At 41.1% G+C, this 12,966-nt stretch overlaps 1 protein-coding gene across 8 annotated transcripts in view; it reads left to right on the top strand.

Moving 5' to 3' along the window:
* DOCK3 (dedicator of cytokinesis 3) overlaps window positions 1–12,966 on the top strand; it is a 421,452-nt gene that overhangs the window by 326,464 nt on the left and 82,022 nt on the right. For all 8 annotated transcript variants that reach the window (XM_032648825.1, XM_032648824.1, XM_032648821.1 and 5 more), the window contains 5 exons: window positions 3,833–3,957; window positions 5,470–5,632; window positions 6,153–6,259; window positions 6,842–7,013; window positions 7,383–7,480. In XM_032648825.1, the coding sequence (XP_032504716.1) occupies window positions 3,833–3,957; window positions 5,470–5,632; window positions 6,153–6,259; window positions 6,842–7,013; window positions 7,383–7,480 (665 nt within the window). The remainder of the gene's footprint in view (window positions 1–3,832; window positions 3,958–5,469; window positions 5,633–6,152; window positions 6,260–6,841; window positions 7,014–7,382; window positions 7,481–12,966) is intronic.

Raw genomic sequence — 12,966 nt, 5'->3', positions numbered from 1 at the left:
ACTATAGCCCACAGGCCAAATCCAGCAGCCTGTTTTTGTACTACCTACCAGCTAAGAATGGTTTTTTACATTTTAAAAGGGTTGTGAAAACAAAGAACATGTGACAGAGACCCATGTGACCTACAAAGCCTAAGATACTATCTGACCTCTTAGAGAAAAAGTTTGCCAACCTCTGCCTACTCTTAAGTCCCTAGTTCTCTGACATGCAGTTATACCAACAGCTGTCACTGGCTGCTGTGTGAAACTGTGAAAGGGACAAAGATTATTTATTCTGAAGCCCTCTTACAAGAACAACCTCATTCATTCATCTTCCCATTCAAGAAACTCTGTTGCATGTCAACTGAGCCCTAAGCATTCAGAGATGTAAGGCATTGCTGATGTTGTTAGAGGCTCTGCCAACCTTAGGAAGCAGAGGACACCTAACAAATGGAGTCAGGGCTGCCCTCAACAATATGCACTCCCACTCCCCGTGGAAAAGTCTCCCCCTTCCATACCCGTCCCAGCATTCCTCCATGCTGCCTAAGAGGTGCCCAGTCCCCTACCCTCAGCCAGACTTCACTAGTATCTTCCAAGCAGACCCCCACTTTATAGTCCCCTGATGTTAAACCCTGGAGAGCATCAGAATTACCTGATGATTTTTTTTTAAATACAAGTACACAAGCCCACCCAAGACCCACTAGAATCTCAAAGGGTGAATATTAGAAATCTAATTTTAACAAGCTCCCTAGGTGATTCAAATACAGTCAGCCAGGCAGTGGTCTTCAGACTAACCACAGAAACCACTGTTCAGGACTTCTGTTTCCCATTCTTATGATAAGGTGCCTGTCCTCATCCCTCTCTTGGTAATATTTCTTGGCCATTGGTGCTAAAGTTACATGAGCCTCCTGGAGACAGTACCTTAACCCAGAGGCATGATTCCACTTGTAGGCTTTGTACTGTAACATACAATAAGGATAGCTGAAGAGCAGGGACCCTGGGAAGCTCTCTGTAAGGCAGGCCTGGGTCATTACATTCTGGTGCTTTTCACATTTGTTTCTTCTAGTTCCTTGAGAATTAGTGGAGAGCTCAATTTAAATGATCCTCCAGAGAGGTTTTGACAAGAAGGCCCCAGCACCATTAACTATTAAAAAGTGCTGCTTTCAAAACTGAGGCCATAATTTGCAAAATTGCAACCCGTAAGGCAGCCTGATACCTATTCTGACTGAGAACAACCTTGGTCTAGGCAGGTCTGTTCTCTAAATAAAGAGCAAAGATCTGATGAAATCAAGCTGCTTCAGTGTGTAACCCAGAAGGTACAGTTGCTTGTATTTATAAATTTTCTCAGCTAGACAATCACCAAAGCATTCTGTTTAAATAGAAAATTTTAAAAGAATGAAAACTGTAGGAATGTCTAGCTCAGTCCTTCCATTTGAAATTGGCATTTTGGTTTAAAATACCCTGGAGGAGCTGCCCAGAAGCTATGAGCTCACTCTATAAAACCAAAACAGACCAAATTCTGTCATTGTCAATCTCCAAGACAATACCCAATTTAGTATTAGTATTTTATATCATATATTGCTAGGAAAAGTTTGAAATGTTCCATTTAAGGACACACTTATTATAATATGGTTAACTTTTGTGTAGAGCCACAGAAATTTATATGTTTGTACAAGCTAGACTACTATTGCTGGTAGCCAACATCTGCTTTTAAAAGTCACGTGAATTATTTTGAGAATAACTGCCAGAGAGTGCTGACTTATACCAAGGTAATTTTAAACAAAGCACCTATTCTTCAGATATTAAAATTCTCTAGACTCTTCACTTTATGCCAAATCGTCCTCGAAATTGAATAATTACTTAAATTCCATAGAAAAGCTAATGTGTAACTAAAAAGCTTTTATCAGGAGAAAGCTCTGAGATGTCTGTTCCAGTTGTTAAAAATTTAAGGTGTAACCAACTCTGATTTATCCCATTATAATGGCAATAACGCATAGTAAAGTTCCCAGTTAATTTTGAATTTTACTTTCAGGGCTGATTTTATTCAGCCTCTGTTCTGACGGTAGCAAACTAATGAATTTGAGTTTTCCTTCTCCTTCTGCTAGTCTTCCCCACCCTACCTACACACCTATTAAAATAGGTGAACTGCTAGGAGGGCCCAAGAAGGGATGTTCAAAAGAGGAAGATTAAAGTGTCAAACTCATCAAACTTCAAAGGAGAGGTTCTACTCAACCCAGGAGGAAAGTCTATATGGACTGCAAGGATGGACACCCTGAAGTCTGTCCCAACTACCCAGCAGTTGCATTTGTGTGTGATTTTCAAGAACACATTTTCCTCTTCCCTTCATGGTAGCCTCAGGGCTATTTGTTTGGAGAAATAGCTTTCACACATTAGAGAAAGTTCTCTGCGCTTTCAGAGAATAATTGTTTCTCAGGGACTGCTCTTCCCCACTTGGGTCAAAGTGTTTTGAGAGTATTATGTGACCAAATAACCATGATTGCACTCCTACAGTAGGAAGGCGACCTGAATAATAGAAGGTCTGGTCATGAAGACCCCCAAAGCCCAAGATATATGCCAGTCCTGGTCTATCACTGTTTCATATGTAAGAGACACTCGGACACTTCCACAGTTAGAGAGGTGGACAGTGCAGAAAAGGAGCTGTCAGTCATCATGTATCTGACCAAACCAGAAAGCTCAGTTGCTAACCAAAAACAAAGACTTATGTCATTGTGATTCCAAGTAATGAACAGATTTAGATGTGCCAGCTTTTCTAAAAACTGAAGGAAAAAGTATTTCTGGCTTCTGAATTGGCTTGCTTTGCAAGTTAATTAATTGTTCCGTTAACTTTTAGTTGATTTCTTCAGGCTCCTAACACATATTCACCTTGGCCTTACCTGGTTTCCTTTGTCGTTTCATTCCTTTGAAGATTTTTTTTCCCACAGCCTTTACTGTTATTTTTGAAAGTCAAAAGCCCTTCTTTAGTTTGTGTTAAGTAAAATTCGTCATTTTATGGGTTTAGAAGCTTAGAGCAGCCTAAATAAGCTCCTTTTATGCATGAACAGACAATTCCTTCCCCCCTAAAAAAAGGCATTTGAGACTTAGGTCATTTCAGACTTGCAGTTTGAGCTACTGCTGCCCAGCCTCAAGCAGCAGGTATGGGCTAGAGTCAGAGCACGCAGAAGCAACAAGAGCACAACAGACTGTCGCCCCAGTCCTTTGGCACCTGTGCTTTTGGAGAGTCACCTGCTCCCAGAGCACTTGCTACAAAAAGAAGACAAACTGACAGTCCAGTGACCTCTGCCTGACACTCCAGCAGGGAATGGGATTTGGAGGTAAGCCTCCAGAAGGAAGTAGTAGTTTATCCTCTAGTCAGACTCAGAAGGATTGAGGGTTGCAAAAAGAAAACAAAGAAAAAAAAAGAGAAATGATTTTTTTGTTTTTTGTTTTTTTGGGTTTTTTTGAGGGAAAGGAGGAGGGATTAGTAGTTAAGACATAGACATGATTAAAATAAGTGTTATTCCTGTTGATTCTAAAATCTTTCCTCACTGGGGGACTTAGATTACAGCTATTCTCCTGGAGGGAAGAGAGACTGAACAGACACCTGCAATCTGCCTTTTCCCACCCTAGACAAGCTGTGGTGAACACCTTTAAGATTCAGACTTAGAGAGCACATGACTAACCAACCTGAGTACTGCTGCACTGATATTGGTAGAATGTCCATTGTTATTAACCAAGCTTGGAATGCCCTGAGCACCCACCTGAACCCTGGAGGATCCAGATGCTAGCTTTGTCCTCCATGCACATGGGGCAGAGTGGCTTCTGTGGTCATGAAGACATGACATTTCTCTCCCCACAGGTGATATCCGCAATGACCTGTACCTAACCCTGGAGAAGGGGGACTTCGAGAGAGGGGGAAAGAGTGTACAGAAGAATATTGAAGTGACCATGTATGTGCTTTATGCAGATGGAGAAATCTTGAAGGTAAAGTTTGCCAGTCAGTTTGGAATGGAGGCTAATCCAGTAATAATTTTAGTGCTTTTGTGGACTTTGTCCAGAGACCCATCCTCTTCAGGAAGAGCTGAACTCAAATCACCCCATATGCATTCTTCTCTGCCTTAGCCTTTCTTCAAGGAAATTCTACAGTATGCTCTGATAATGACTTGCAGTGTCATACAGCCTTTTTAGAAATTCTTCCTAGTGTCTGACCTGAATCCTTCCTGTTCTAATTTAGACCTATTCCCTCTAGTTCTGTCCTACATGTTACTTTTTCAGCCACCTGTCTAGCATTGAGCTGCCTAGTTTTGGTAACTGTTATTAGGTCCCACGCTGTTTGTTCCTTGAGCTAATATGGAAAGTTATATTTTCCCTTTAGTAAAGGGTGGAACTTAGGTACCCACTTGCTGTTACCAAGTTATGTGGCAAGGAACAGCAGACTCAGGCCCTAAAAGATGATTTCTAGCCAGTGCAGTACAAGGATCCTCTGTCACTCTTCATTAAAAGAGAAGGCCTGGAGTGCTGTTTTTCTACTGTCATTATGTCAGTTTTTCCCTCAGTCAGTCATGGTCAAGTCCCTGGCAAATAAAAAGGCATTATTTGCATGTCACTTGGTAGAAGGCAAATCACTCTTTTACAAACCTTGCTTCTGTGTGTTGACATCAGCCTTATGAGGTAGGCAGACCAGGAGTGATCGTCCATATTTTACAGAAGGAAAAAGGTAAAGTTAGAGTCATCTCCCAAACCTAGAAAGAAATGGAGGGTAATGTTGAAATGGTGGTAGAAACAATGATTTGTGTTTCCCACCTCAAGGACTAAAGCATGTTCATTGTTTGTATGAATAATGCTGAGGTCAGCAGAGCTGTCAGCTGTTCACACCACCCTGTGTGGACAAGGAGCTGCTCCTGATTGTATTGTCCACAGCTTCCTGGCGGGCCTGGGACTGGGTTTTCACATCAATATTTGGGAACTGGGGTCAAGTTAAATCTGGTCTACCTTGTTTATATCCAAGGACAGTCAGCCATGGGCAACCTAAAATGCCAGTACAACATTAGGCCAAAGATTAGAAAACAAGCTCCACTTTATTATTATTTAATTAATTATTTAATTTTTTAAATTTAATTTTATTATTTAATTATTTTTCTGATCTGGAAAGTGCCATATACGGTTGACTTCTCCTATGAATTCATTGTTTCCTTTCTTAATGAGGATGAAGAGCCTACCTTAGTGATTCAGATGCACCACTCAGCTTCTCTCATGTTTATTAAGCAATGAGTGTGGTTACCTCTGACCCAAGGAAAACAAGGAGCATTGTGACTGCTTATTTCTTATACCATCTAGACAGTTGTTTCCAAAAGTACTGAATTTAAGTCATCTTATAGATTTGGCCTGATGGGAAAATGAGACCTGCACAAAGGAGAAAATGAAATGTCCTAGTGACATGGAAATCCAAGGGATCCCTCCAGGAAGATGGCACCTTACTTTGCTTCTCTCTTCCAGGATTGCATCAGCTTGGGTTCAGGAGAGCCGAATAGGAGTTCGTACCACTCCTTCGTCCTCTACCACAGTAATAGTCCTCGCTGGGGAGAAATTATCAAATTGCCCATCCCCATTGATCGGTTCCGGGGCTCCCACCTGCGCTTCGAGTTCAGACACTGTTCCAGTGAGTGAGACTTCTCTCCACATTCCTTTGAGGATATGAATATAACTCTTTCCTCTCTGGAACAGAAGTAAGAGAGTTCTTACTATTGGGGGAAGAAAATTAGGAGTTGTGTACTTAGAGATGGGATATCATCAGAGGCTGTCCTTTGGACAGTGATTCAGAAACATGGGATCTGGTATTGCCCTGTTGTAGTGTCTGACCTGGATGCTGGATAATTGCCAGTGTCATTCCTCTTTGGGGGTTTCCTTTGTATGTATTAAACTCCTTCTTAAAGAGCCCCTGGTTTATCAAGACTAGCAATTTAGTTTCTATTTGAGTCTAGGTTGCCTGTGTACCTTGGGATATGAATGGAAACTCAGTCTAGTACATTTCTCATCATTCTTGCCATCAGGTTGCTACCTAATTAATGAACAAAGTAAGGGACAAAGAAGTAAAGAGCATCGGTGATAAACCAAAAGGGAATTGCTGTTGAAAAGCAAAGTGTGTGGCAAAACAACTAATGCTTGGCTCTGATTTGCAGCAAAGGACAAAGGGGAAAAGAAACTCTTTGGCTTTGCATTCTCACCCCTGATGCGGGATGACGGCACCACCCTCTCAGATGATATCCACGAGCTCTATGTGTACAAGGTACAGAGCCTGGCTGTCTCTCACCCTGCTGAGACCACTCTCACACATGGTTCTCAGTTAGGTGGTTTTCACTGAGCGGGCCAGACGATCCAGGGTAATGCGCTGGTTGAGACAGCAGGACAGCTGTGGGCAGTCTTTTGTCTTCTAAATGAAGTGAGCTTCCTCCCATAAGTAATGCCAGCAGGGCCTTTGTTTTCCACCTCCCACTCCACTAGTCATGGAAATCTATTACCAACCCCTCTGTGCTCTTATGGCCTTGGCTTGTTCATTCGGCGACCTGCTATTTGAGATTGGGGTTCTGTCAGCTGTCACAGCATAGCTGGCACTCAAGGTTGCCTGCATACCAGGTAGAGGCCACGAGCCCCACCATGTTCTCTTTAAAAGGCATGTGAGCCGTTCTGGAGAAAGAAATGAAAAGCACTTTTAAAGTGCTTAGAAAGCACTCTTCTAAGAGGACCTGAGGTCCAAGGTCCAGCCTCAGGAAGATGAGAGTAAACATCAACTCAGAAATTCCCTGGGACCTGATTTTTTACAGGTGGCATGGTTCAAGAAACATTCTGTATTCTCTCCTTTTGCCTATAGTGTGATGAGAATAGCACGTTTAACAACCATGCTCTGTACCTGGGCCTGCCCTGCTGCAAAGAGGACTATAACGGCTGCCCTAACATCCCCTCCAGCCTCATCTTCCAACGCAGCACCAAAGAGTCTTTCTTCATTTCCACACAGCTCTCCTCCACCAAACTTACCCAGAATGGTAGGTGATGGTGCCTGCAGCGTGGTGCCCTCCACTGTTCTCACTTGCTGGTCCATGTTGCTGATACATGTTAAAAGAGACAAATTATTGCTTTTTCATGCCACAGTGAGGGAATTCTTTTCATATGAAATTGAAGAAATCATTCGGCAATAGCAGCCTATGAGATTTTCCACGGTTTTAACAGCTCCTGAGTGACATTCAGACTTTACAGATGTGTCTTTAGCCTTTATCTCAGCACTCCAGAGGCTGTTATACTGTTCGTAGCTATTTCTGTCCTCCTAGGTCTCACCTGTCCTTGGCAGGGAGAGTCTGGGCTTTGATTGTCCATGACGTAGCCAGGGTTCACTGTCTTTTGGGCTTGCTTCCTAGTGGACCTCCTTGCTCTGCTGAAATGGAAGGCCTTTCCAGACCGGATCATGGACATCCTAGGGCGGCTGCGGCATGTCAGTGGGGAGGAAATTGTTAAGGTATGGCTTCACACAATTCACACATGCTACCTGAGCAAGAATCTGGGCAGAAGGCCTCACTTCCCCTTGATTTCTGCCAGTAAGCCTCTAAGACCATTTCTCGAGGTATATAATTAGGTGAGTAGAAATAAAGGTATTTTTCTTCCTTAACTTCGTTTTTTTAAGTAGGTATCACATCAGGTTTATTACCTTTTAGAAACTACCTTTAAGTTTTAAGCCCTATTTTCTGCCTTGTTTTTCTTCCTAGAAAGCAAACTGGTAATTAAAGGGCAGTGATAAAAACACCCTCTCAGAAACAATCCCAGTGTGTACTGCTGCCCACATGCCTTTAGGTCTCCTCTCCCTTCCTCTCTCTTCCCTTACTTTGTAAACCTTTACCACAAATCCAGCCTGATGTCTTCTTGGCTCTACTCTCTTGATTATCTACAGGAACTCTGAATACTCTCCATTAACTGTAACTGTTGATTTTGCCCAGTCTCTCACTAGAGTCCGTAATAGGGGACCCTTCCTTACTCCCTTCCTCAATTGCTTTTTCAAGTACTTTTGTGACATTTCCTATCTAATGGCCTGAGCAGGCTGACAGCAACACTACCAGACCCCAGTTGTTTTCCATAGGGCTTCTCCGCAGTGTGTAGAAGCCAGGTGTTTGCCCACCTGACTTTAGCTCAAGAAAACTCCCAGGCACTTCCTGATGGTGGATTCTGCACAATGGACTGAACTCAGCTGAGGAAAATGGAAGTACTTTTGGTGATCAGCAAGGGCAATGGAATGTAGGATAGAGATTAAATGTCAAGAAGACAACTTGTCTATCAGTGAGCATTCTTGGCTTTATCATTGCAAGTGTCAACTCTATTAGTATTGCACTGTCTGTACTTTCATTTTACAGCTTCCATTGACTCAATAATACACAACATGGTGTCTCCAAACAAGGAATAATTTTAAAGTCTGTGTATGGCTTTGTACTTTTTTGAAGTCTTGTATGAATTTTGTGTTAATCAGTTGATCAGAGTATTATACATTTTTAAAAGAACTCTTTATACAAACAAGCTAATACTAGTTTTTGAAACTTAAGATAAATGCCCTTATACTCAGGGCATTTTTTGCCTTCTAAACATATGAAAAATTTAACCAGTAAAACAGACCAGGTATTAAGAAAAGTCTGTGATCCTTTTAAGGCTGAGTTGTTACATTCCTGACAAAAGAACATCCTACCAGCATTTCTGGTTTTAGCAACAATATTTGTCTCAAACCAGCCAGAGAGAATTAAAGAGATTATGCTAGCATTTTAATTAATTTTTACTTTTTATTGTAAGATTTCAAACATACCATAAAAAGTTGACAGAATAGAATAAATAACCATACATGTACCTATCCTATCAGTTACCCCTGACTGTCATCAGCCCATGGTCAGTCCTGCCCATAAACTCCTCATCCATGCCGTCTACCTTCTGTTGTTTTGAAATAAGTTGTAAACATTATATCATTAAATTGCATTTTGACCAACAGAATATTAGATTTGATTTTTTAAGACTGGGAGCATCTGTGAGTATTTATTATTCTCTCTCTTGGTTTTTGCATCTTAGAAAGAAAAAGGCACATGTTCAAAAAACAATGGTGATTCCAGATATTTTACCCTCTTTGACAGCCCTCATCAGCAGCATTCTCCCTTCTCCTGGAATAGTAATTTCTAGACCAAAGAATAGTTTCTATAGTTAAGGCCTAGCTTGCCACAGCCTCATCCAAATGTCCTCTACAGAGTTAGGCCATAGAGGAGAACAAGGGACTATCAAATTTTGGGGGACCCAGGAAAGTAAGCCCTTTTTCTCAAAATGGATTTGGCATCAGAATCAGTTAGATTGGGACTTCCCTGGTGGCGCAGTGATTAAGAATCCACCTGCCAAAGCAGGGGACACAGGTTCAAGCCCTGGTCCAGGAAGATCCCACACGCCACAGAGCAGCTAAGCCCGTGTGGCACAACTACTGAGCCTAAGCTCTAGAGCCCGTGAGCCACAACTACTGAAGCCCACACACCTAGAGCCTCTGCTCCACAACAGGAGAAGCCACTGCAATGAGAAGCCCATGCACCGCAACAAAGAGTACCCCCCCACCCCCGCTCTGAGGCGGGAGTGCGAGCGGGGGCATCAGCGTCGGGCCCAGCGGCTGGAGGCCAGACTCACCACACACACCGGTCTCTTTTGAAAGGGTAAGAAAAAGAAGAAGAAGAGAGAAACTACAGGAATCTACATCAGCCGTGTGGATGAAAGGCTGTTGGTGCTGCAGCCAGGAGTCAGTGCTGTGCCTCTGAGGAGGGAGAGCCAACTTCAGGACACTGGTCCACAAGAGACCTCCCAGCTCCACATAATATCAAACGGCGAATATCTCCCAGAGATCTCCATCTCAACACCAGCACCCAGCTTCACTCAATGACCAGCAAGCTACAGTGCGGGACACCCTATGCCAAACAACTAGCAAGACAGGAACACAACCCCACCCATTAGCAGAGAGGCTGCCTAAAATCATAATAAGTCCACAGACACCCAAAAACACACCACCAGATGTGGACCTGCCCACCAGAAAGACAAGATCCAGCTTCATCCACCAGAACACAGGCACTAGTCCCCTCCACCAGAAAGCCTACACAGCCCACTGAACCAACTTTAGCCACTGGGGACAGACACCAAAAGCAACGGGAACTACAAACCTGCAGCCTGCAAAAAGGAGACCCCAAACACAGTAAGATAAGCAAAGTGAGAAGACAGAAAAACACACAGCAGATGAAGGAGCAAGATAAAAACCCACCAGACCTAACAAATGAAGAGGAAATAGGCAGTCTACCTGAAAAAGAATTCAGAGTAATGATAGTAAAAATGATCCAAAATCTTGGATATAGAATAGACAAAATGCAAGAAACATTTAACAAGGACCTAGAAGAACTAAAGATGAAACAAGCAATGATGAACAACACAATAAATGAAATTAAAAATACTCTAGATGAGATCAATAGCAGAATAACTGAGGCAGAGGAACGGATAAGTGACCTGGAAGATAAAATAGTGGAAATAACTACTGCAGAGCAGAATAAAGAAAAAAGAATGAAAAGAACTGAGTACAGTCTCAGAGACCTCTGGGACAACATCAAATGCACCAACATTCGAATTATAGGGGTTCCAGAAGAAGAAGAGAAAAAGAAAGGGACTGAGAAAATATTTGAAGAGATTATAGTTGAAAACTTCCCTAATATGAGTAAGGAAATAGTTGATCAAGTCCAGGAAGCATAGAGAGTCCCACACAGGATAAATCCAAGGAGAAATATGCCCAGACACATATTAATCAAACTGTCAAAAATTAAATACAAAGCAAACATATTAAAAGCAGCAAGGGAAAAACAACAAATAACACACAAGGGAATCCCCATAAGATTAACAGCTGATCTTTCAACAGAAACTCTGCAAGCCAGAAGGGACTGGCACGACATATTTAAAGTGATGAAGGAGAAAAACCTTCAGCCAAGATTACTCTCCCCAGCAAGGATCTCATTCAGATTTGATGGAGAAATTAAAACCATTACAGACAAGCAAAAGCTGAGAGAGTTCAGCACCACCAAACCAGCTTTACATCAAATGCTAAAGGGACTTCTCTAGGCAAGAAACACAAGAGAAGGAAAAGGCCTACAATAACGAACCCAAAACAATTAAGAAAATGAAAATAGGAACATACATATTGATAGTTACCTTAAATGTAAGTGGACAAAATGCTCCCACCAAAAGACACAGACTGGCTGAATGGATACAAAAACAAGACCCATATATATGCTGTCTACAAGAGACCCACTTCTGACCTAGAGACACATACAGACTGAAACTAAGGGGATGGAAAAAGATACTCCATACAAATGAAAACCAAAAGAAAGCTGGAGTAGCAATTCTCATATCAGACAAAATAGACTTTAAAATAAAGACTATTAAAAGACACAAAGAAGGACACTACATAATGATCAAGGGATCGATCCAAGAAGAAGAGATAACAATTGTAAATATTTATGCACCCAACATAGGAGCACCTCAGTACATAAGGCAAATACTAACAGCCATAAAAGGGGAAATCGACAGTAACACATTCATAGTAGGAGAGTTTAACACCCCACTTTCGCCAATGGACAGATCATCCAAAATGAAAATAAATAAGGAAACACAAGCTTTAAATGATACATTAAACAAGATGGACTTAATTGATATATATAGGACATTCCTTCCAAAAACAACAGAATACACATTTTTCTCAAGTGCTCGTGGAACATTCTCCAGGATAGATCATATCTTGGGACACAAATCAAGCCTTGGTAAATTTAAGAAAATTGAAATTGTATCAAGTATCTTTTCCGACCACAACACTATGAGACTAGATATCAATTACAGGAAAAGATCTGTAAAAAATACAAATACATGGAGGCTAAACAATACACTACTTAATAACGAAGTGATCACTGAAGAAACCAAAGAGTAAATCAAAAAATACCTAGAAACAAATGACAGTGGAGACATGATGACCCAAAACCTATGGGATGCAGCAAAAGCAGTTCTAAGAGGGAAGTTTATAGCAATACAATCCTACCTTAAGAAACAGGAAACATCTCGAATAAACAACCTAACCTTGCACCTAAAGCAATTAGAGAAAGAAGAACAAAAGAACCCCAAAGTTAGCAGAAGGAAAGAAATCATAAAGATCAGATCAGAAATAAATGAAAAAGAAATGAAGGAAACGATAGCAAAGATCAATAAAACTAAAAGCTGGTTCGTTGAGAAGATAAACAAAATTGATAAACCATTAGCTAGACTCATCAAGAAAAAAAGGGAGAAGACTCAAATCAATAGAATTAGAAATAAAAAAGGAGAAGTAACAACTGACACTGCAGAAATACAAAGGATTATGAGAGATTACTACAAGCAACTCTATGCCAATAAAATTGACAACCTGGAAGAAATGGACTAATTCTTAGAAAAGCACAGCCTCCAAGACTGAAACAGGAAGAAATAGAAAATATAAACAGACCAGTCACAAACCCTGAAATTTAAACTGTGATTAAAAATCTTCCAACAAACAAAAGTCCAGGACCAGATGGCTTCACAGGCGATTCTATACATAGAGAATCCTAAAGATGCTACCAGAAAACTACTAGAGCTAATCAATGAATTTGGTAAAGTAGCAGGATACAAAATTAATGCACAGAAATCTCTGGCATTCCTATACACTAATGATGAAAAATCTGAAAGTGAAATCAAGAAAATACTCCCATTTACCATTGCAACAAAAAGAATAAAATATCTAGGAATAAACCTACCTAAGGAGACAAAAGACCTGTATGCAGAAAATTATAAGACACTGATGAAAGAAATTAAAGATGATACAAATAGATGGAGAGATATACCATGTTATTGGATTGGAAGAATCAACATTGTGAAAATGACTCTACTACCCAAAGCAATCTA

This window comes from Phocoena sinus, chromosome 11 (genome assembly GCF_008692025.1).
Source record: "Phocoena sinus isolate mPhoSin1 chromosome 11, mPhoSin1.pri, whole genome shotgun sequence".
In the NCBI taxonomy this organism is placed as follows: Eukaryota; Metazoa; Chordata; class Mammalia; order Artiodactyla; family Phocoenidae; genus Phocoena; species Phocoena sinus.
This window is presented reverse-complemented; position numbering and strand designations above follow the sequence as displayed.